Here is a 24,500-nt window from a genome sequence, read left to right on the forward strand (position 1 = left end):
TCGAGGGGCCAGCGCAGTTCCACTGAAACATCTTTGGCTGGATTCACAGAAAGGAAATCTATGTGAAGGAAACACTGCTCGCTTTCAGGTTCTTTACATAAGCCTGTGTGTGTCGCAGTGTCAGATGCTGATATGAAATATCATATTAAAACAGACATAAATACAACATGTGGGCTAAACACCGCACTCTGTTAGGGTTAGCACTGGCTGCTGCCCCTCATCCTCCAGCCTTTGAATCACAGAATAGCTGATGGGAGCTGAAACGGGATTTCAGACAGAGAATAGACTGATCAATAAATCAATAATAGATCAATAAAAACTGGTCTACTCTGCATTAAGTAAAATAAATAACATTAAAGGTTAAAAGGTGTCATTATTAGGGCCTCATTACAGCACGCTTCAGGCTGAGTAATCGTAAGCGTCCTCTCAGTTTCATCCGTAAACAGGGCCTGGACCGTCTCTTCTACGAGTGCGACACCCACATGTGGCGTCTTGGAGATCGAAAGATCCCAGAGGGCATTTCTGTGGATGGAGGCTCTGATTGGTTCCTGCTCAACAGGCGCTTTGTGGATTATGTGGTCAACTCCAGGGACGAGCTGGTCGGCAGCATGAAGCGTTTCTACGCCTACACGCTGCTGCCCGCCGAGGTAACGCACACGCACACACATGTATAGAACTCTTCAGACACGCCACGCCGATGCAGAGTCTGTCATTTTAACAAGAAAAAAGTATTCCAGCAGAAACGATCCCGGGACATCCTCCAAGTCTGTTCTCTGAAAATGAGGCAATATTTCAGTTTTATTTCACTTTAGGAATATTTGAAAAACCTGAAACACTTCTAATTTTTTACATGAGTCTCTTTATCATCACAATCTTTTTATATATTTAATAAGTCAAAAAGCAAAATGAGATTTTGGTTTTTTTCTGCATTAAATGCATAAAACAGCCAAACGATGATGACTGATACACGTACCTCTCCCTCCTCCAGTCCTTTTTCCACACCGTGCTGGAGAACAGCGCCCACTGCGAGACCATGGTGGACAACAACCTGAGGCTCACCAACTGGAACCGCAAACTGGGATGTAAGTGCCAGTACAAGCACATCGTGGACTGGTGCGGCTGCTCGCCCAACGACTTCAAGCCCTCAGATCTGCCGCGCTTCCAGGTAGGACGCCACACTGTGCAGCATCATGTGACATCACAGCTGGCTTAGAGCCAATCAGGGCCCAGCATAAAACTTGCATAAGTTCAAAAAAATACGTGGAGACTTGTCACTTACGTGTAAAACCAGCACAGACACGAGTGAACGCAGGTTTGTGTTTGGAGTGAGTTGTCCTGTAACACCGGCTCACATCCCAGCAAACACTTGAGTCTGAGTTTAATGAGTTGCTGACTGTGTCCATGAAACATGATGGTCCAGTAGAATTAGCTCAGCCTGAACCAGCTGCACACAGCTGGACTTGTTTCTGTCAGGATGATGTGCACAGACGTCTTTTGTAGGCTAACCTGGACGTTAGCATTGCCTGGTTCCCTGCTGGGATTTTCTCTGTAAACTGTTGTTACTGCAGAAAATAAGTCATTGCATTACATCTTCACACATTAATACAACTTTAATGATTCCTGAAGCATCAATAATATCATTAACATTAGTGTGTAAGTGACTTAAACACTATCACCGCTAACTGTTTAATGTTCTGGACAGTTTCTTGTTTGAGCGTTCAGGGTCAGCAAAACCCTTCATCTTAACCAAAGAGCTTCCTCCATCACATGGGACACAACTAACCAATCAGAGACTCGGACTGAAACGTGACATATGAACATGTATATATTTTTAGTAAAATGATTCATGAGTTAACGTTTGAATCTTATATAACCACAAACGCATTAAAAACATTTGCTTTGAGGAATAAGAAGTACAAATTGTTAATTTCCAGGTTTCCTGTATACAGGCAGTAATCACATAAGCAGCACAGCAACACCAGTGACATTTGTGTGGGTTTGTTTTTTTTTTGTTTGTTTTTTTTAGCAGAACTACACAAAAACTGATTTGAATTCCAGAAAAGTTCATTCGGACGTCTTATTGTAGATTACATTTTGGTGGGAAACTGAGGGACTGTTTGTGTGGCTGTTTTTGTTTGTTTGTTTTAAATAACTTGTGAATTTTAGGTCGACTCTGTGGGTATGAATTAGCTGCTAAAACATTAGCATTTTCTGTCTCTTGATTAATGTGTACTGTCCCCTAAAACCCCGAAAGAAAAACCTTGGGAAGCCCTACAGAGAAATCTGTTAACAGTTAAAGATTGAACTGAATTTGAAAAATCAGATTCAGAAGTGAAGATGCCTGCAGAAAAGAGAGACCCGATCTGATGTGAACAAATAATTCGTCCTTCAAAAATTCGTAACAACGAACCAAATCCCTTCAACAGTAGTTCCCTGATAGAGGCAACTTTTGCTCCTAATATTTACCAAACTTACATCATTAATTTACGCAGACCAGTGACGAGTGAAGCTCACCGTTTGCAGTTTAGCGTGCATACAGTTGCAAGCTGCTTTGGAACCCACCCAGCCTCCCGTTTTCCTGCTGTTCCCGACCTAAAGTCAGATCTGTTGTACTGATGCAGCTTTTTCCACCTCTGGCTAAAAACAGAGTCTCGGCCATTATGAGCGGCTGTAAGAAGATCCTGTCACAGTTATGATTGGTGGTGTGAGAACACATGAAGGCTGGATAAATCCACACTTGAGATTTACTCATATGAAATCTGGTAAATTTGTGGCCGTATCATGTCTCAGAAGCTCCGCCTTCTTTTCCTCCTGAGGTCACCAGAGATCAGAATAGCTTCGCATTCACAAATTAGCAGTGCTGCTTTTACTTCCAGCAGGCGGGCCTCAGCTCGCTGTAACAACAGACCTGAGGACAGCGCCTGTGGTGGGGCTGCTGATGGCTTCTATAAGGAGAGCTGATCCTGGAAACGGCTCTGCACTTATGGCAAAAATATTTTTAGAGCTCGGTAGCTCCCCAAAACTCACTGCTGAGGTTTCTCAAGGTTGTCATTATTATAATGTCGGGTTTGCCAGTTGGAAAAGCAGCTCAGAGTCCTGGATATAAGGGTCACAGGACATATATGTACATACGCTTTAGTTTTTAGACTAGGCCCCAATAAAAAATAATAAAATGCACTGAAAAATCAGTCATTTGTAGCAAACTGTTTACATATACAGCATCAGTTACTGCTCGTTTAGTTGTTGACTTCTTTAAATCAGTTGGAAACATTTCACAGATAATGTGCAGACTTGTAACTGACCAAAGTACGTGACGAGCAAAGACTTCACTGGTGCCGGCGTCTGAAATGTGAATACTGTGGTTTCATTAGGTTCCTCTGATGGGAAGCTTGAGTATGTTTGGCTTTATTTGTCACTTTAAATGTCAGGTTGGGAGTTTGAAGGCTTAGTTTGGTTTCTGTTGGACAAACTGCTGCCAACAATAATCAGTAATGGGAATAATGAGGGAATACGGCTCTGCTGCAATAACCTGAAGGATAAAAGGGTTAAAGATGATATATCTGGGCTAAATAAAGCTCCAGCATCACAGTCTTGCCTGACCTTTGTGGGCACAGCGGAGAGCTTGCAGTTAAGGTAGATTTATATGATTCCCTCTGATCTGATGATGGATGAAACAAAAAGGCTCCCTGACTCTGTAACTAGTGGTTTCCACTGTTGTTTAGCTACAAATCGCCCAGAATAACTTCTCAGAGGAACAAAGCTGCAGGCTGCTCAGGCCTTCTCATTAGTCTGGGGTTTCCTGGCTCGCCGGTGCTGCCGGAGCCCACCGAGTTGGCGTGGTGAGGTCACACCCTCCTGGTGACATCATATAGCCACGCCCTTCTTTCCTGCAGTTCTTCTTCTCGCTCTCAGCCTCTTCGTCACTTCTGTCCCACATGTTCTGAGCACTTCTGCTTTTTATGATCGGCAGCTAAACCAAGAGCTCTTTGAATTCTCAATAATAAGGATCCAGTGTATCAGTGCAGGTCATACACTGCACACCTTTATGAAAGAGCTCCTAAACTCCAGCCTTTTGTGACCTGCATGAAGCGATAGCCCTCGCAGGACCTGAAGATCTGATTTGTCTCTGCTGAAAACCAGCAGAGCTCAAACCAGATGTGATGCCGTCCCATCATCACAAACCTCAAAATGTTTTAAATGTTTATTCCTTTATGAGCTGAACCATAATACAGATTATTACAGCAGCTGTTTCTCTGCTGTGGCATAAAAATTACATTCATGAGCCGAGAAATTTCACCAGTTAATATTTGATATGATTCACCTTTTTACTGGAAACCAGTCCAGGTGGCGACCTCATAAAGTTGTCAATGCGAATGTTCGCCCGGTACTTTCATTACTACCGTCTGATTTGATCATTTTCGTGTCTTTTTTCCCATCACAGCTATTTTAGGAAAGAAGGAGCCGTTCACGTCTCCTTTGAGATCCCAGCATGATGTCAGGCTTGTCTGTTGGGAGTGGTTTGAGTTTGGAGCCTGGGAGTGAGAACATCATATGGCAGACCTTCAAAATGCTGCTTTTGGTTTCCAGACTTGGTTTTAGGTTAGAATCAGGTGTAGGTCGGGGTAAGCTGTCTGGGAATGTGCTGACTCACAGGGTTTTCACATGGACTAATGTGTTCCCGGGGAGGTGCCGGGCCATCCTTCCACTGAGAATAAAATGATGCAAAGTATGTTTTTCCCTCAGTGCGCGTTTAAAAAAATGTGTGTGATGCTGAGTCTTTTACTGCAATGACAGTTTTTAACGTGTGAAGCTGCATGCTGGGGGTTTCTGACTGAAATCGTGATCATCAGTATGAGCTCGGTGGCTCTGTAGCTGCCGAGTGATGAGTTGATGTTTGTTTACATTTTAATTTCTATTTATCCGTATAGAAATTCCAGAGCTAAAACATCTGGACATGTTGTCATGTGACTAAAAACAAGTGAAAACTAAATATGTGAATAGAAGCATAAACTTTAACGGATAAATTGTTAAAATACTTAAAAGGATAAATGGTTGAAATTGTTACAAGAAACAAGGACATTATTTGGTTTATTATTTCTAATGCTTTAGTGATAAATCTTCCATGCTTATAATTGTAAATGGGTGAAACAGCAGAAAGTAAAGGGTAAAAGGTTTAAATGTGCATCGTCAAACGTAAATAGTTTAATGTGGCAGTGAGTTAAATCGCTGAAAGTGAAGCTAAGTGGTTAAAATTGTTATCTGTGAGTGGTCTTGATGGATGAATGGCTTACAGTGCAGTGGAGACATTATAAAAGAGGTTAAACATTGCATTAATGGTCAAAAGCAGAGGTAGCTGTGAAGTTAACGCGGGTAAAGTAAAGGCTTCAGTGTTGGAGCTGTTGGGCTGGTGGGAAACTGACTCATTTCATTACAACGTTCATCTCACTGCACCACAGCTGCAGAAAGCAGTGACTGAGGCTGCTGAGCTTCATGTTTTTCTTGGTAAACATCAGTGATCCTGCAGGTATGCTGGACGTAAACAGCATGAATAAACCTGTTTGTGACAGCAAGGCACCATGGGATTGTATTCCTTGTGTTTGGACTCATTTCAACCAGTGAGTCAGTGAAAACAGTAAAATATCTTCTTTGTGACCATCAAACTGCCTTTTATTGTGCACATATCTTCATCCCTCCTCGCCTTGTCTCTCCTGACCGCAGCAAGCGTCCAGACCCACCTTCTTCGCCCGGAAGTTTGAGGCCAGCGTCAGTCAGGAGATCATCAGCCAGCTGGACGCCTACCTGTTCGGAGCTCTCGCCTCGGGAACACCGGGTCTGCAGGCCTACTGGGAGAACATCTACGAGGCAGAGACAGACGGACCCGCAGGCCTGTCGGACTCTGCGCTCACCCACTACCACGCCTTTGCTCGTATGGGACTGTCCCGCGCTGCCAGCTCGCTCCAGGGACATCCCAGCGACAACAGCTGCAGGTACGAACAAGGGTGCTGGGCTCCAACCACACGGAAATCCCAAGCGTGCATGTGCATGTATGCACTGGGGTTCAGAATTGTCCCAGAAGCATCCAAAGGCTCTTTTGTTAACACCAATAACCACAAATGGGAGCATAAACGTTCAGAGTGCATCGAATCATGACGTGTAACTTCAGGGTAAACAAACAGGAAGTGTTGTGCTTCACGGCATCAACAGAAAAACATTTTCGGATTAGCAGAAAAATGATTCTCACAGCTCAGATTATTGACTGTCACCGTTTCACACATGGACACTTCTGTGAGGATATTTTCCACAAACGCCACACAGCAGGAATCGATCCACTTCAGAGCCACTCGATACTGGAACCGCTCCGTGTGGTTTCGTTGAGGGGTCTGCATGCATGGAGCTTGCAGGAATAATGCCCACTCAGTAGCAGTAAATGTGCCTGACTGTGAGCTGCGGTGTTCGCACACTGGCCCAGTCTGACGTCACTGACGGGTTCCAGCCGGCTAACGTATGATCGTGTGATCCATCTGCATCAGGCATTACGTTCTCTCACACCTCTGTCAGATGATGTTTACAGAAGCTCAGGCTGGAAAGGATGTGTGAAAATGAGTTATGTTGCTCAGGTTTCCTGCTTTCTCTATATTAATCAAATGTAGTGCTGTGCAAGCTTTAATTAAAATCATACTGAAAACTTGGCCTACATAAAGAGTCCAAACACGTCAGCCAAAAAGCCTCTTTTTGGTTTGTAAAGAGGGAATTTGGGTTGTTTTGCTCAGGTTATTTTTCGAGCTCAGCTCCTCACCTGCAGGCAGGAAACGAGATAAAGACCTCGGCTTTATCAGGGGCAATCAGGCTGGGAATAGCACAGGGTGTTGCATGGGCGAGCATCCATCTACAGGCGTAATCGTGTCTCAGGATCCCTTTTTTCCCCACAGTTCTCATTTATTATCTACGTGATCGGCCATGCAGTGCAGTGTTTGCAGAGCCTTCAGGTTTGAACTCCAACAACTTTGAAACTGTAAAGTGAAGATGAAGCTGTTGTTGGTTTGAAGCATTCGTCTCATCAGGTTCAGCTCAGTGTTTGCACAGCTGTCAGAGGCTGGAGCAGAGGTGCAGGTATCACCTCCATCAGTTTCCATCAGTCACTGTTATTATTGGCCGTGCCAGTAAATCGTGCTTTTTGCAGAGAAAGAAACTGTGCAGTCGTCTTCTCAGGGGAAAGGGGAGGACTAGCAGATGAAATGTCTTTCCGCCAAACTGGCCACCGCTGGTGTTTGTGCAGTCCAAATTAAATATGAAGATAAGGCGAGCTTGTTCCTTTGTACAATCAGGCTTCAGTTTCTGCACAGGCTAGATTTTTCCAGCTCCGTCTCTCTCACAGACCCACAGTAGGTACAAGGAGGTACTTGTTGCTGGAGCTTGGGTGGGGACTGGTGGCTGGCATGGGTGGGGACTGGTGGCTGGCATGGGTGGGGGCAGCATTATGGGAGTGTGTGTGTGTGTGTGTGCAAGGGGAAGTAGGGGGTGGTTAGAAAGGGCCAGTCTGTTTCCTTCAACCTGTGATTTCAGTCGGAGACCTCTAAAACCATGTCTGCAGTAACATAGATGCATTTGAAAGCAGGCAGACACGGTTCCCTTCACAGTGGTGCTTTAGTTGGTTTAACAGGTCCTTGGAGATTCTCCACATCCTCTGTAGAGATTCAGGGATTCAAGCTGTCACGTTAAGAAAAAGTGTTTTCCAGGAAAAACATTCGCCTGCCCGTCCGAATGGAAAAGGAGAAACAGACATAAACACCTGAAAGACGATTTTGATAATAAGGTGAAGCCATTCATCAGGAAATGAATGATAGCCGACCTGATGTCATTCTTCAAAGAGCTGGTTTCACATTTGGAGCAAAGTACCTTTGCATGAGTCAAAATAATCCTAATCTGTGTCAGTAAACGCTGGCCGGTCCATCCTCTGTCTGTCTCAGCGCCCTTCTTCTTTGAGTTGTCTTTAATGGGATTGGCTTCCCCTTCAGAGCAGAAAGTCAGAATCGTAGCAGGATGGGGGGGGAAGTGCAGCTCACAATCAGAGCAGAAAAATGAACATGTTAAGGACTCTTTTACATAAAGATTAAAGAGCAGAAAACTGTCTGAATTTGAGCATTTACAGAGTTTAAAGCCTGAGTTTATTATATATACGAGCACTACTGCAACAGTGTGTACACAACAGAAGAAAATGCAGAAAAGGCTGCAGAAAGGGAGATAACAGACTCCATAAGCCTTAAAATCTAATCATCAGAAGCTCTGAATGTTGTAATTGAGGCTGGATCCAAATGATTGGCATTACTGTGGAGAGCAGTCACATCCTGGGTGCATCTCAAAGACAACAAGGGCAGCATTACCTGTAATTTACTACCATGTTGAATTAACCACAGACAGTCAGTGCTGATGTTTCTGTTGTCTTCTGCGAATGGGGACATGTGACTAACGACAGCCAATCAGGCAGTGAACCTGAGCGTCAGCATCATTCCTAGGGAGTCTGAATTTCTACCAGTCCAACAATACTTGGAAAAAAATAAATAAAAAAAATTAAACAGGAGGAGTTTTTTAGGAGAATGTAGGTTTAAGTTTTTAAAAATATTTTTGGAAAAAACTTGGAGTAATTTGGAGCCATAATCCAGCAGCTGCCTGTGACGTTACAGTGCAAAGCAGGGAACTCCAGGCCTCGAGGGCCGGTGTCCTGCAGGTTTTAGATGTGTCCTTGATCCATCACAGCTGATCTAAATGGCTAAATGACCTCCTCAACATGTCTTGAAGTTCTCCAGAAGCCTGGGAATGAACTAATCATTTGATTCGGTGTGTTGACCCAGGGTGAGCTCTAAAACCTGCAGGACACCGGCCCTCGAGGCCTGGAGTTGCCCACCCTGCTGTACAGTAATGCTTAAAGCGTTTCCTGTATCCATCGTTTGCACTGAACACAGACCATCTGTGGAAACGTCACTGGTTTTCCTGCACATGAAATGTCAGATGATCACCAGACTCATTAAGATGAATTTTTATGGATAAATAATGTTTGAATCAAATGTTCATTTGATCCATTCTGTAGTTAATGGGAAAACGTAGGATTAACATAGACTGTACATCAAAGACGGCTGTCGAGAGCAGGATGGTTACATTTTGAAGGCCCAGCTTCAGCCATGCTGGCTTTTTTCACAGACAGAAATTACCATATGTAGACGAGCGGGTGGAGTGCCAGATAATTAGCCGGCTTGGTTAGCAAACTGCATTCATAGACTATGTGGGCAGACACGATACCTGCTAATTAGTGCTGAATAACATCCAATTAAAATCCTAGAATTTCACACATCAAAACTGGAGCCCAGACTTCTTGGGTGGCATGTCAGTACAATTAACTGCGCAGCAGGAAAAGTATTGGTCAGATGATTGTATTAAAAATGCTCCAAATACTCCAGAGGTCCAATTCAGGGACTCCAGTGAGGTGAAGCTTCACAGCTACAGTTACTTGTGCCATCCACCTGACGGTCAACTTAGTGAGATCCTTAAAAAAATCATTTTATTTAATTGATTAAATTAACAAACATTTTTGTGTTAGTCTGTAAACATCTTATCTGTAAAGTTGGGTATTTTAAACCGACTCGCTTTGAGACTGCCTCTAGTGGACGTTAGAGGAACTGCAGTTTGATACATTGTAACAAACTGCACTTCCTGTCCAAAGCATCATGTGTTCTCTGGTAAATGTCCTGTATTTATATAGCGCCTTACTAGTCCCTAAGGACCCCAAAGCACTTTACACATCCAGTCATCCACACATTCACACACTGGTGTGTGACCACCACCAGTAGGCAACGGGTGAAGTGTCTCGCCCAAGGACACAACGACCGAGACTGTCCAAGCCGGGGCTCGAACCGGCAACCTTCCGATTACAAGGCGAACTCCCAACTCTTGAGCCACGATCGCCTCTGATACTAATAAAATAAGATATTTTGTCTTGAAGGATAACACGGGTTTGATCCACTTGGTGAAAGTGGGAAGGAAAAACTTTTTAACAGGAAGAAACCAGGCTCAGAGAGGGGCAGCCATCTGCTGGGACCAGTCAGGGGAGGAAGTTGTATCTACTTTATTGTATATGTGATTTAAATATGCTTTTTCTTTTTTTTCTCTCCTTTCTCAGGTACGTCAGCGTGAGTCACCCGGTGTCTGTGCACCTTTACTTCCTGTCCGACCAGTACCAGGGCTACCTGGTCCATCATGTGGCTACCAACCAAGCCTCTAACCAGTTGGAAACCCTGGAGACCTGGGTAGCCGCCAAAGACCACTTCACCCTGACCAGCTCTCCACATGCCGCTAACAGGCTCCAACACATCCAGGTCAGACTTGTGTCTTTATGAGGGCTCTCTTAACTAAACATAAACCTGGACATCGTTCTGCAGTCACCGTTTTGGGTTTATTATTACCTCAGTTTACATGCCTTAATATATTCTCAGTTACAAAAATGTCCCAGGATGCTTTAATGTTTTTAAGTCTAAGAAATGATTGATCCCTGCAGGGAAGTAAAAACAAGGACTAAAAGCAAATATTCAAAAATTAGAAAGCAGGTAAATAGAAAAACGTGTAGGTGAAAATACAAAAATTTAGAGTGAATCTCCAATCTCACAGGATTACAGAGAAACGAAAGACAGCAGAGACGTGAACAAGAGCATCCCACACACGGCCGATGTGACTGTGACGGTTGTACCACGCTGGGACTCCAACAGTTCAATATTTCTGCTGCAGAAATGTTAAGTTGTGGTTTTATGACCGGCTAGAACAGGTTAATTAAAGCCAACAGTGAACGCTAACAGATCAGCCCCCTGCAGTGACGCTGACGTATTCTAGAGCAGCTTTCACACATTTTCAGCCAGTTTCAGGAGAAACCAGTCGGAATACTTTGTAAAGTTTTCCTTTGTCACAAGACAAGAGCCAGAAGGAAGCGACATCACGTGTAACAGTGTGACGTAAAGTCTATAAAAACGAGTTCTTGGATAGAAGGAGGTCACTGATTGTGCGAGCTCGATCTCATCGGCCGGGTCAGTTCAAAGCCGGGGCCCTGGTGGCAAAACCAGCCAGCTTTAGATCGGATCAGCCACGAGGGACCAGCCTGAAGCTCTGAGGCCCAGGAGTCGACACTTCTGCGGTGTAGCTTGGGGCCAGACACGACATGCTTTAAAAGTGATCAGTAAAATATTAAAGTGAACTCTAAAAATATACAGGAAGCCAAAACCGGCCTGAACTAGGACTAAAACCAGTAAAGAAGCTGAGTTGGTGCATTCTGGCCTAACTGGAGGTGAGAGAGTGACTTTTTGTTGATGCCAGAGAGGAATCGAGCCTGGAGAACAGCTGGTAGGCTCCTATCAGTAAACGCGTCTCACGTGCACCTTTCTCTAACCGATGTCTAAACTCTGTCAAGCTGCAGCGCATTCGTATAGACAGCTTTAAGAGTCGTCTCTGACCTTTCTGCTGTTCAGGTGGGGACCGACTGGGATCCTAAGGAGCGTCTCTTCAGGAACTGGGGGCGTCTCCTGGGGCCAGAGGACGAGCCGGTGGCCGTGCAGCGCTGGAGCCGGAGCCAGAGCAACCTGACGGCTACGATTGTCTGGATCGACCCCACCAACGTCATCGCCGCCACCTACGACATCCTGGTGGACGCCTCCGCTGAGGTCACACACTACCGGCCGCCTCTCACCTCCCCGCTGAGGCCCGGCACGTGGACACTGAGGGTGCTGCACCACTGGAGCCCGCTGGGCCAGACCAGCTTCATCGTGGCTCCTCTGGAGTTTCACAGGCAAAGGCCGATACAGCAAGGTGGGTGATCGGACCTCATCCTGCTTAGAAGCACGAGTGCAGGGTTTCCAGGAAATATACAGGACCAAGGGAGCTCTACCTGTAAAGAATAAGTGCAGGTTTAAAACCTCCCTGAGATGGGAAGTCTCTGTTTTGTGCTTGTTCTTGTGAGTCAGACTTGGACTTTTACACATCATTGCAAGTTTTCTCATCTGTTTTGGCTAAACCAAGTTTACAGCCTCATACTTTAGTAGAAATTCATTGGTGGTTAAAAGAAAACGTGTGTTCTTAGTAATCAGAGTACTTTTATCCACTGGATTCATTTCACTTACATGCACAGCGAGTTATTTCATTTCATTTATTTATAAAGCACATTTAATAACAGGTTGGGCTTAACCCTGGCACAAAGTGTCGGCCTGCAGAAACTCTCCTGGAAACAAGTGTTAACTATATGCAGGATCTTCATACTTGTTCATGTCAATAGCAGATACTTAAATTACACAGAGCAGAGGCCCTCCTGTCACAGCTGTCAGCACCATGCAAACATATATTTATAGTGGCGTATCCAATCGCCCTCTTGCGCCCACACAGGGTCACCTCTGTCCGAATTAGCCTGCCCCGGGTTAACGCTCGGTTTGTTTGACCTCCTCGGGCCATGTGTGGGTATCCAGGGGATAACTGCAGGACTAAGTAAAGCTCGGTGCACGAATAGACACCGAGGTTTTACAGGGCGCTGCTATGAAGTGCAGGTGGTGCGTGACGTGATCCGATCGGACTGTTGTTGCACAGGCATCTGTAACTGGTGGCTGTACTTTAAAATAACAGCATTCACCTCCAATTAATTTAGAGAAGACTCCTCAAGCTTCTCGCTAATGAACTATTCCACCAATAATCATTAATTACATTTAAGCACTTTATTAAAAAGTTAAACAGTTCACAGTAAAGTTTGCAGCATTTTTGTTTGAAATGTCCACTCCTAGCATGGTTTTTATAATTAATGATAAACTAAAAACGTTGGTTTGGATTTGGTCAGATCTGTCTGCACAGCCCGTCTGAGGCTTTGCTGCACATGCACAGGACTGCGGGTCAGCAGGCTTCAAAAAGTGGCTCTTCGTATTGTAAGCTCCTTAAATTTTACTCTTGAAATATGCCTCATGTTGCAGTAATTAAAAAGATGAAGACTTACTGTGAAACTTAAAAACATTTTTAAGCAATAAGGACTAAAAAAAAACAACCTTTAAAATTCAGAAAAATGTGCAAAAGATAGAAAGCTGTTATAACTGATACTGAATGGCTACTTGTTCTGTAGTGAAACCAGCATTCCCTGTCATGACCAGCAGGGGGCGACTCTTGGTTGTGAGACTGACCCTTTCCATGACGTGAAGCAGAAGCTTACAGAATGCGAACCTCGTGTGCAGCAGCCGTTAGTTTCTCACTCAGATCCTACTCTTGCTTCCAACTTTTATATACAGTCTTTGGGCCGCGGGGAACCAAAGAAACCTGAAAACAAAATGAAATGTGCGTCTTTGTTTGGATAAACATTTTCTGTGCTTACTGTTGTTACATTTGATTTGTTTCCTTATTTCTTACCTGCGTCTTACGTAGACGATGTTACTTTTTGTGGCAGCTCAGGTCCCAGTTTAACTCAGACTTTCTTTGTCCTTCTGCTGTTGGACTCCAGAGGACGCTCTGCGGCTGCACGGCGGACCAGCCAAGAACTCCTACATGGAGCAGAGCTTCCACGGCCTCAACCCGGTCCTGCAGCTGCCGGTGAGCCTGGGCGCTGTCGAGGAGGCCGAGGCCAACGCCAGTCTGACGGGGGCGCCGTTGCGTCGCTGGCTGGACGGGCTGCTGGAGGGCTACTGGTCCGCCTCAGACGTCTGCTCGATGGGCCCCAGCGCCTGTCCGGTCATGCAGCGCTGCCGACTCACCGCGTGGAGCTCCGCCAGCCCCGATCCAAAATCCGAACTGAGCCTGCCCAGAGAGGATGGGCGGATAAGGTAGCAGGCGGACGGACTGAGGGAGGATGAGGCGAGGGAAAATGAAGGAAAACACGGGGCTGACGTCCCGTTTGTGTCCAGTATTTATTTATTTAAAGTCTGTGAGCGTGAACAGAGAGGACAGATGGAGCATCAGAGGGAACAGTGGGAAGAGACACTGAGGAAAATCTTCTCCTTCAGTCCTCATTCGGTCTGCTCTCACTTTTATTTAGGACTACAAAGCTGTGCGTGCTCGAGTGAGTGAGTGAAAGTGTGTTAAGAGTGTTCGCAGAACTTTATACCTCTTGTTGTACGAGTGTCTCCCTGAGTTTAGGGTCACATGCTGAGAACAGACGTGGTTGCTCGTTCTTTAGGCCCATTATTTAAAATCTCCAACGTAAACCTGAATCAAGCCTCAGAATGAGATTTTTTTTATGCTACTAGTTTAAAACCCAAAATCAGCCTCTTAAAAAACAAAATCTGATTTAAACTGTGTCACAGGTTTTTTTTTTCCTGTTGGCTCTGACGTCAGCGAGAAAGGATGTGCACAAAGCCTGTGAGATAAACAGATTATTTTGAACACTAAATCATGCAAAGCTACTCTGATGGAGTCCAAGAATAAAAATAGAGCTGGAAGGGAGCAGAACAGCCCACTTTAAGCACAGTATGTGATTTCTGAAAGCTTTTTTTTAAATGTCCTGTTGAGCTGGAAAAATTTCTGTTTTTTCTTCTTTAAAAAGAAAAATCGGTTTAAGTAAAATCTAGAAATATTTAACTAATAACTGCTGACATTTAACTGTAAAAATGTTCTTTTTTACATCAATGCCGTGTCTGTATGAACCATCCACAGAAGCAGCTGTAGATGCAAATCCCACCGCAGCGACTGTATCGATGATTTTGCCTTTAACCAGCTTTCCAGAGATAATGAGCCTGAAATCAGTTCTCAGCAACCACAGATCTTCTCACAGAGCCAGTTGGGTATCAGGGGAAATTATGATTAATCTTTTAAAGTGATCATCTATGGACAGAATATATTTAACGAGTTTTCTTAAGTTGTTCGGACTCTGTGTGTTTTCTTTCTGTGCCATGTCTGAATCCCTCAGACTTGAAGTGAGACGTCCGCGTCCTCTTTCCTTTAATCTGCACACGTTACAAAGCGACAAACTTTCTGCTGTACAAACGGTTACCCGATTAATTTATTCAAAACTTTTTCTTTTGTTTGTTTGTTTTTTACATAAATGGGACCAAAGCTGGAGCCCAGCAGCTCTGAAGAAGTTCTAAGAGTCTGAGCGTGTGGAGCACGAACGTGTCGGTTCTACGCAGGTCTGTGAGGGTTACATTTATTTACGGTTACATTAAGCGGCCATAATGAGTTGAATTTAAAACCTCTGCAGTTTAATACCAAATTCAACTCATTTATTTTTTTCTATTCAAACTCAAACCGATTCAGAGCCATTTTTACATCCGGTGTGTATTTTTCATATATCGAGCGAGTCTACGTAAAGCTGTGTTTTGTAAAAACCTGACAGATGATGTACAGTTTTTAAGTTAATGAGTATTAAGATGCAGATGTTTGGACTGTGACGGTGTCGCAGAAGTGGTGGCGTTGTGTGAAAACGTTCCTGAGATGTTCTGACTCTGGAGGACGGTCCCAGGCGAGGGCGTCCCGCTGCGCTTCGCCGCGGCGCCGTCCATATGTCCGACCAGCCCGTTCCTCCGTCTCCTCTTTGTCGTCGTCTCTCGCTGGGAGCTGTGCTGCTGTGCCTTAGCTGTTCTCCTGTCTTTAGGAAACCCTCCTGAAAGCATCTGTAAAGTCTAAAAACTGAAAAATTAAAGACAAAGATTTGTTGTGAATGCCTTACAAACGATCTTGGTGGTTTTAAAGTACAATTTCTAAAAAATAAAAACAATCTCCCTTTAGTTTGTGTCTGAGCTCGTGTCATACGTTCATGTGGCCCAGAGTCGCTGCAGCTTTGTGTTTACTAATGTTTGTCATTTTCTTTTGGTTTTTAATTCAGTTTTGTTTTATAGTTTTTTTAATAATGTGTGGAGGGCGTGTGTCACACACCAGGTTTAGGAGAATCAGCTGTTACAATAAAAACTGTTACGTTTTCTGTCTGTTTACATCCAGAGTCACACATCCATCAACGCCTCATCAGAAACATTGTAATAACTTTATCAAACATATGAAAACTAACGATATTTACTGTGTTTTTTTGTTTGTTTGTTTTTTTTAATAGTTTAAGTCACAAGGATTGTTCCAGTTTTACAGACTAGTTTTATTTTAACTATTTTTCCCCAATCTAGTCTCAGTTGAACATAATGGCCTTGAATTGATCTTCAGTAAAATCAGGATTTGAGGCTTGCTGATTGAAAACACTTGCAGATCTGCGTTGCCCTGTGGAGGCAGGGCAGGATGATTGTCTGCCTCTGAACTCGGCCGACAATCAGAACTACAATTCCTCTTCCAGGTACGACACTTCATCAGCCTCCTCAAATTCACCACCACTGATACTATTACTGCTGTGCTACAGAAGCCAAGATAAAAATCCTCTCCCCGCCAGAGATGACCTGATTTCTCAGGATCCGGAAGGAAGTGCTGATCCTGATCAAACAGTTTCCTTATTTGTATTTTGTCTAAAAAATAAAAATCCTTTAAAAAATAATAATGTGGGATCAGCTCTCCTGGATCCTGTCATCCTTGGTCCAAGTATCTACTAAAGCACTTTGAATACAACTTCGAGTGATGCTGTTAATAACAATAATCACATGAGCTCCTCGGTGAGGGTCAAATAGCGCACAGATGTTGAGGATTTCAAATCAGCAGTGAATGAAGAACAGCCAGAGGAGATGGCGTCATCACCACAGCTGATCGATGACACACAGCCGGAAGGACAGGCCTGATGATCGGGACCACGTGACACCGATTATATCTCAGTCACATTTACGCTTCAAGGCAGTTTTTACAATTTTAATAAATACCATTTTAATTCATATATTTCCTATTTTACATAAACGATTTAATCTCTTAAGCGTGTGCTGTAGAAATAAAACTAAGTTCTTCACAATGAGCAACTTCTTCAAAGTCCCATCAAAACACCAAAGGAGGGAATATTTGTGTTTTTGTTATAGCTCATTCTTCCAGTCCAGTCTTTTCGTCACCCACCTGTAGTTTGTCACAAATATTGCACCAACCATTCAGACGTGGGCTGAAAACAGAACATCCCAAACACAGTAAAAGAAAAAAGAAAAGCAAGTCACTAACAGCACTGCCGCCCTCTTGTGTTCAATACTGGTACTACACCAGCCCCGGGACAGCTGGCTGGACGTGTTTGCGTCTCACAAATTAAATCTTCTGCTGCTTTGAGGGCCGTTTGACAAGCTACAGCTACAGCCTGCAGTGGAGGAAAGCCTCAAGAAATAAAACCAAGAAAATCTTAATTCATTAAACCAACTGTTGCTGTGACAGCAGGTAAAACTCACCTGTCTGAAAATAACCTTTTCTTCAGCACATCAGCGGGACGGTACCTGCGCACCGAGCTCAGGTGTAACTCATTAGTCCTGATGGCTGCTCCTCCAGCATGTCATCATGAGGAATACCAGCTGATTGGAGCTGGGCACATGGACTGCTGTTTGTTTGTTTTTTATATAAACAGCGACAGAAATATTGAAAACGTGAAAACACGTTTCAGTTTGAGAAAGAAAAAAAGACTTCAGATGAAGCACAAACCAACCGTCCTGAGCCTGGTTCTCAGAGTGGTAACAGGCGACTTTACCTGACTATATAAATCATATTCATACATCCAGGGAGGCCCTGGAGATTCAAACCAACAATCTCATGGTTCACCTGATACAGACATGAAACCAACCTCTGAGCCTATGAAAGAACAAAACCTCAAGTATTTTTTAAACAGAAAGTAAAGAGACTACATGAAACATTAGAAACCAGAGTGAAGTGTGATCACTGTTTAGTTTCCTGATGAGCGAGAAAGTGACTGAAAAAGAACACCAAGGTTTTTTAATTAGGACGAGTTTTTATTCGATCGTAAACATCTTCTGTTCCTAATTAAAGGAATATTTCATCCTTGCAGCAAATATTTCGTTTCCTCAGTGATGTTTAACGTATGTAGGAATCAGATCAGGAGACGAAGCTTTATTTTAGAGATTTATTTTAAAAAATACAGACAGGAGAGACTAAAAATTATGTACAGTAGTGACACGAGCGCCCGGCGGGTGATCACACGTCGGCGGCTCCGTTCCTCACTTCTTGGACAGCTTGGCCTGTTTGTTTTTTGGAGGCGCCCACTTTAAACACATCGTGTCCACTGAGAGCGAGACACAATCACACCTGACGTTAGCAAATCAGCTGCGGGGTAAAAACCCAACACGAGAATCCTCGAGATCGGAGAGCCTGACGCCATGTTTGTAATAAGATGAGAAGATTTTTGGAACATCTGTGCAGGTACCTGTGATTGGTGGTTTCTTGTACTGGGCGCTCTTCAGGTGCTCCTCCACCAGTTTGGGCGTCACACAGATGACGTGCTGACCTTTCCAGTACTTCACCATGTTGAGCGACTGCAGCGTGCTGATGATGTCACTCTGTGTGATGCTGGTCATCTGGCTGGGAGACGCAGACGGACACGAAGGTTAAAATCAGAGAGTTTGTTTTTTAATTCCAGGTTTTGTTTTTAAAAGTTCTGATCAGAAACTCGTCGAGTACCAAGTTTCACATCAACATGTAAACTTATAAAAGTTTGTCTGCTGTAAAATTGAAAACAGCAGAGCTTTCACACTGAGTGCATCTCTGAGCTGCCAAACAATCGTTTTGGTTCTTAACCTTCACAGCGTCTACAAAACAAGTGGAAAAGCAAAGCCGAATCGTCCAGCTTTGCACGTGTCTGCGTGTCTACCTGAGGTCTTTGATGGACAGCGTTCCTCTGAAGTCCCTCAGGATCTCCAGCAGGACCCAGGACCAGTAACTTCGGTAGCTAAGCTTCCCCAGATCAGAGAGCGGCTTCTCCGGAGACCCCACTGTGTTCTCCAGCTTAGACAGCTCATAGCCTGCAGCAGAAACGGGCGATATCAGAGCTGCTGCCAGCGAGCGTCTCTCCTTCAGTCACTCGCTCTGTTGGTGTCATGACTACACCCCTGCCATCCATCCATCTGCTGCACTATTCCCATCTCCACTGTATTTTACTCAACATCTGTTGTGTTTTGTGTGCTTTTGCAGGGTTTTTCTATTTGCTCGTGTTTTCTTAAGTTGGAGTGTGTTTGATCTCTTGGGGCCTCAATCCACAAAGCATATCTCTACAGGAGACAAAAATCTGATAATTTAACTCAAATCTGATATTTTATAGAAATTCAGATATGCCAAACAAACACAGCTTGGAAAGTTACCAGGCTGGAGGACACCTGGATCAGCTTGTGATACCATTGTGAGATTGAAACAGTGACTCCTAATTTATCTTTTCTCAGTCTGATGTACATTCATTCATCCATCCATGTGAAAGCTGAACCAATCACATCAGCTCTTTGGTGGAGGTCAGGAGTTGCAGATTTACTGACTTCCTTTCGGTTTTATTATAAATGTGAAACAACTTATTTGTGTCATCTCGAGTCCATCTGAAACTCCCAACTTAACATTTGAAATCCTGTTTCGCCTGAAAATTTTTTCTGCAAACATCTTTAAAAAGCTCTGATTACAAACTCCAGGCTCTGGTATTCCAGGACGCTCCCTCATCATTCATTCACTGTCACTTACTGAAAGCTATCAGGAACTTCCCGTAGCCTCTGCGCTGGTAAGGCGGCAGCGTGAGAATACAGGCCACGTTATTCCCGTCTGGAGACTCTTTCTCCTGAAAAATAAAACCACAGAAGTCGTGACGATCAGTCTGAAATGAATACGAGGAAACGACCTTTGAGCCGCGCGCTGAGGACTTACTTTGGAGAAGTAGCCGACGATGTGCGCTCCCTGTTTGTTGACCTCAGTGAGGATGTAGAAGATGAAGGGCTCCACATCAAAATAAAGCGTCTTGTGGTCGAGAAATAATTTGGCTAGTAGACACAGATTCTGACAGTAGATCTGCAGACAGAGAGCGACAGTCAGCAGCAGGAACACAAACCCACGTTAGCAGCTCGGTGTTCAGCCGGGCTCACCTTGTGGTCTCTCCCGTCCACCTCGTACACAGATATGTTGCTCCTCCTGTAAATCTCTTTGCCTGGAGGCTGCCTCCACTGACAGTGTGACTGAGGAGGAAAAGGTCAAAGGTCAAATAAACACTGCAGTTTGATTTAACGAGTGAAACTAAAAATTTCCGGTTAATACTTGTACAGCTGCTGTTATTGTGTATATATTTATTTATATTTAGATTTCTTCATACATTCTTATATAGTTCTATATTGTGTATTTTGTTGTACAGTTATTTTATTTTCAACTTTAATTTATATATTTATCTTTATCTTATTCTTCCCAGTTAAATTTACCCTTCATTCTAATTTGTGTTGTACAGTTATTTCATTTTTAACCTTAATTTATATTTTATTCCTTCCTAGTTAAATTTACCCTTTTTAATTTTTCATATTTATTTCCTATCTTATTCATAGCCTTTTCCTTTTTTGTTTTCTTTAGGTCACGAGCAGTTGTCCAAGCATTTCACTACATATCGTACTGTGTATGACTGTGTACGTGACAAATAAAATTTGAATTTGAGGACAAACATGCATACGAATAAAATTACATATTCATTTGTTTTACGCCTGAACTGCAGCTTTCACGAGAGACTTTCACACTGGTGGGTTCGATAAACAGCAGTCTGACACTTTTATTTAATAAGGACAGTTTATGTAGAACAGCATTAAAATATTAGATCTAAACATGCTGAACTGCAGCAAACACAAGCTGTGGATGTATGAATGAGGCAGGTAACAAAGACGGAAACATCAGAGTGTCGTATTTCTTCCATTGAAGGATTCTGACGTATTCCTTCTTAACATGTCTTTTGTTGTTGTGCATGTTGAACTCTAAACCTCAAAGATTCCAGTAAAACACGAAGCTCTGAGCAAAAGAACAGATTTGAGGCTTAGCGATTAACCTCAGGGTTAACTGTTTCAATCCAAGACATTAAAGCTGAGGTGGAAAAGTGTGGATTTAAAGCAGCGCTTTTAAACGCGACCTCTGTCTCAGTGCAGCAGCAGGTGACGGTGAGTGTGAGTGGTAGTGATTTAGTGGTTTCATGGTGGTGAGTTTTGTGTGCTCAGCGGCTCTACGGCGTTACTGACAGCTGCCGTGCAGGTGAAGTGACGGGACGCTGCTGTCACGAAAAACATGGATTACACCCGGACAGATCCACAAGTAATTAACATCTAATGTACCCGAACACAAAGATACGTGCTGGGATACGGAGAAGCACCCAGCTTTGGTTTGTTAACAGCAGATCGCTAAAGTCAAAGATGCATCACTTCAAAGCTTTTTTGGTTTTTGTGGAGAAGCACCATCACACCCCTCTCGCTTTGCTGAGCGGGGATGACTTTACTTATTTTGTGGCACCAGGTAGGGCTGTGCGATACGACCAGAATCTCATATCCCGATATCAGACATCTATCGTCCGATAACGATATAAATCACAAAAATGTAACATTTTCTGTAAAGTCTGTGAATCTCGGGCAGCTCGACTTGCGGGAAGTTTTAACCGATGCATGAAACGATACATTTTTAGACATAAGTTGTAACGGCGCCGTTTTCTTTGTATTTATTACACGGCGTGCTGCGGGGAGAAGCCTGTTCTAACGTTTGAGTCTAAGGTCTATTTTTTAGTCTACTTTTTTGCTTCTCATCTGTAAATGATCTGCTCTTTCACGTGATTCAGTTTATTTTGAAAAGTCTGAACAGGATCTTGAGCTTTATTGTGAAAGGTTTATGTGGAACATAAACAAGCGGACACGCGATGCTGTCACCTTCATTGTTGCTAACGACAACGCATAAAAACAGGCGCTTGTCCGTCCGTAGTGTGGTTATATTAAACATTAAGAGGAAGAGAGAACTTTAAGAAACTAATACAGCCACTACAGTGACATCAAAACCATGAACAAATATTGCCGTAAACAGTTTATTTTGCGACACCACGAAACAAACGATAGCGTAAAATGAAACGACGGACGTTTTTATATCGTCATCCGATATATATGGTTATATCGAACAGCCCTACACCAGGCTGCAGCACACAGCACACATTTATCAGATTTGTGAATGACTGACATTTTTTCTGAGTAAAACGAAGGCTGACAGAATCATGACAGCACAACGTTTTAATAAGAATCTCATCAGGCTGGATAACAATCCTTTAACAGTCTTCTGTCTCACACATAAAGCCATCATTCACTGACTCAAACAAAAAAGCAGGTATGACTCTATGAGACACAAACGTCCTGAACTGAGGTGACTGACCAGGTGATGTCTGAACGTCTTCTCGTACTTCATGTATTTGAGGCAGTACTCGCAGATCCACAGCTTGGGTTGCTTCCCATAATCCTCAGGAAATGGTGAGAAGTACCAGGCATCGATCTCAAAGTTTCCTATCTGGATCTTATCCACATACTTCACTTTGGTGATCTGAAAGTGAGGGAAACAGTTAGCTTATTGACCAAATACTGGAAATAGTGAAAAAACGTGGAAGAAAAGTGGTTGTGACTACACACCGCCTCGTGCTCCTTCTCCAGTGCAGCTGTCGTTGGGTCCATCTCTGCGTATGTCTGCAAAGAAAAGCTTCATTAGAAAACTGTAAGTTATGCAACGCTCCTGGTGTTATTACACACACTCTATACCTTCTGCACATGGTTGATCTCATCGTGCTTGCGCTTCTGGTTGCGGGTGATCTTCCTCTCAGGCTGGTCACCCAGATCTCCAACGCCACCGATCTCTGTGCTCTTCCTAACCGCGTCCTTCACTGTCTTGGTAAGTGCCAGGCGAGACTTACCCACCCATTCGTCCAGCCGCCTGTTGACTGCACGAATCCCAGAGAAAATTAGATGTAGATACAGCAGCTGGATATGAACGTTTAGCATGAATTAAACAGAAGAAACATGCAGTATAAATCAGAATTTAAAAATATGAAAGTATTTTTGTACTTACACCCCACATAGTGGACATAAAACTCTTCTCTGCCCTCCTGTTCGTTCAGTCTGGACTGAATAACCTCTGCTGTGTCTGTGAAAGGAGCAACAACCATCAGCTGGTGCGACTCACGGCAGTACAAGCAACTTCCTGCCGAACTCCCTTCAGATTTCTGGGACTTAAATGCGGGCTTGCCTTAATTAACCATAAACTTTGTATAGATTTGGCTGTTAAAATCTCACCTTATGTGTATCGAGACGTCATTTAATTCGGCAAACATAACTAAACACCTTAGTGTGTTTATTACGTTTCAGTGCTAACTTTTAGATGTGGGCCGTTTGTTGTTTAAAGTGTCACTGTTTAAAGATCCATAGAGAATTTTCTAGAAAGCCCTAAAAATCTTCAGTTAGTAAGCGATCGCTGAATTAAGTTTTTGGACCAAAGCCGTTTGGGACTTTATGCGAGTCATTTAGATTTTTAACTGTTTGATGGCAGTTTTTCACCAAAACAAAAGCACTGAGTCCATATCCAAAATAATAAGACAGCTAGCATGCCAACGAAATTGAGAAGGGAAAAGCAGAACATGGTCTTTACTCACGCCATGTCTTATCGGCTCTTTGACATAAATACGTCTCTCCGATTGCCACTGACACCTCCTGCTCCCTGCCACCGAGCACCCCTCCTCTATCCGGAATGTGCTGACTACTCGAACTCCCGGCCTCCCTGGAGCGGCCGAGGGCCTCCGCTTCATCCTCCTCCCCGCCACTGCCGTTGGAGGAACACGCAGCCGGGATGCTGCCGTCCAGCTCACCCCGCTCGCCTTCCATATGACTCGAATCCATGTCCACGTCCATCGTGGGCTCCGAGTCCTTGTTATTAGCGTAGCTCTTGTGAAATTCGCTCCCGCCAGTCATAACCTCCGAGGTTTAAAAACAGCCACACACCTCTGCGTAGTTTAAAGAGGGGCTTAACAGGACAAAGTGCCAAGATGGCGCAGGTTACGATCCGCCTCTTTCACGGTAAAGTAACTGCATCTCCCATGATCCTTAGCGCTGTGACGTTGGCGATTTCGCCTCACTGCTTAACGGTAGATAGATATATATATATATATATATATATATATATATATATATATATAATTAATTATAATTTTCTAATGAATATTCACTTGTTGAGACTTGATTTAAGCAAAAGCTCAGGAATACACTAAAAAAGATGGTTCATAACTCCCCCAGGTCAAAGTCTGTCAGTACAATGGAAGAGTAGCTTATTACTATTATTGGGTTTTCTTTGGGGGTTTTTTTACACTTCACATCAGTTTTTGATTTGAGGTAAATAAATACTTTAAATGTAATAAATGAAATGGTACCTAGTGATCGTGTTGTGCATGCAGTTTTAAATTATAGTACCATGTTTATCAAACTGACATTAACAGTGAAGTTTATGTTGATAAGTCCTGCTCAGTGACTGCAGATCTGTTCACAGATCTTTTTATTCTTACGTTTGTTCCCTGTTTGCTGAGCAGAGTAAAAAAAGCTGAGTGAAAATCATCCCCTCAACTGCCAGGCCATGGAGACAAACACATCACAGCA

The 24,500-nt window shown here is 43.6% G+C and overlaps 2 protein-coding genes across 3 annotated transcripts in view; one reads left to right on the forward strand and one right to left on the reverse strand.

Annotated features, from left to right (window-relative positions):
• Positions 1 to 15,718, forward strand: part of LOC146672249 (xylosyltransferase 1-like) — a 38,100-nt gene extending 22,382 nt beyond the window's left edge. For both annotated transcript variants that reach the window (XM_085404783.1, XM_085404784.1), the window contains exons 6-11: positions 431 to 647; positions 989 to 1,165; positions 5,719 to 5,987; positions 10,172 to 10,367; positions 11,505 to 11,841; positions 13,502 to 15,718. In XM_085404783.1, the coding sequence (XP_085260909.1) occupies positions 431 to 647; positions 989 to 1,165; positions 5,719 to 5,987; positions 10,172 to 10,367; positions 11,505 to 11,841; positions 13,502 to 13,824 (1,519 nt within the window). In that variant the 3' untranslated portion in view covers positions 13,825 to 15,718. The remainder of the gene's footprint in view (positions 1 to 430; positions 648 to 988; positions 1,166 to 5,718; positions 5,988 to 10,171; positions 10,368 to 11,504; positions 11,842 to 13,501) is intronic.
• A 2,233-nt stretch (positions 15,719 to 17,951) lies between these two features.
• kat8 (K(lysine) acetyltransferase 8) lies at positions 17,952 to 23,916 on the reverse strand. The gene is made up of 11 exons (XM_085404785.1): positions 23,507 to 23,916; positions 22,927 to 23,001; positions 22,620 to 22,798; positions 22,494 to 22,547; positions 22,243 to 22,407; positions 19,956 to 20,045; positions 19,741 to 19,881; positions 19,561 to 19,654; positions 18,710 to 18,860; positions 18,266 to 18,420; positions 17,952 to 18,124 (listed from the first exon to the last, which is right to left on the reverse strand). Exons 1-11 carry the CDS (start codon positions 23,820 to 23,822, stop codon positions 18,060 to 18,062), a joined length of 1,485 nt encoding a protein of 494 aa, XP_085260911.1. The 5' UTR covers positions 23,823 to 23,916; the 3' UTR covers positions 17,952 to 18,059.
• Between the last annotated feature and the right edge of the window lie 584 nt (positions 23,917 to 24,500).

The sequence above is a fragment of the Rhamphochromis longiceps genome, linkage group LG4 (assembly GCF_057381845.1).
Source record: "Rhamphochromis longiceps isolate RC_006_pf linkage group LG4, R_longiceps_female_GT1.1, whole genome shotgun sequence".
Classification (NCBI taxonomy): domain Eukaryota; kingdom Metazoa; phylum Chordata; class Actinopteri; order Cichliformes; family Cichlidae; genus Rhamphochromis; species Rhamphochromis longiceps.

What these genes read in the sequence shown, in the direction of transcription:
- kat8 (XM_085404785.1), bottom strand. Translation starts at nt 23,822, where the DNA reads ATGACTGGCGGGAGCGAATTTCACAAGAGCTACGCTAATAACAAGGAC. An exon ending in AGACGTTCAGACATCACCTG is followed by an intron (nt 20,046 to 22,242) that starts GTCAGTCACCTC and finishes TTTCCTCCTCAG; the next exon opens with TCACACTGTCAGTGGAGGCA. An exon ending in TCGTCGGCTACTTCTCCAAA is followed by an intron (nt 19,655 to 19,740) that starts GTAAGTCCTCAG and finishes TTTATTTTTCAG; the next exon opens with GAGAAAGAGTCTCCAGACGG.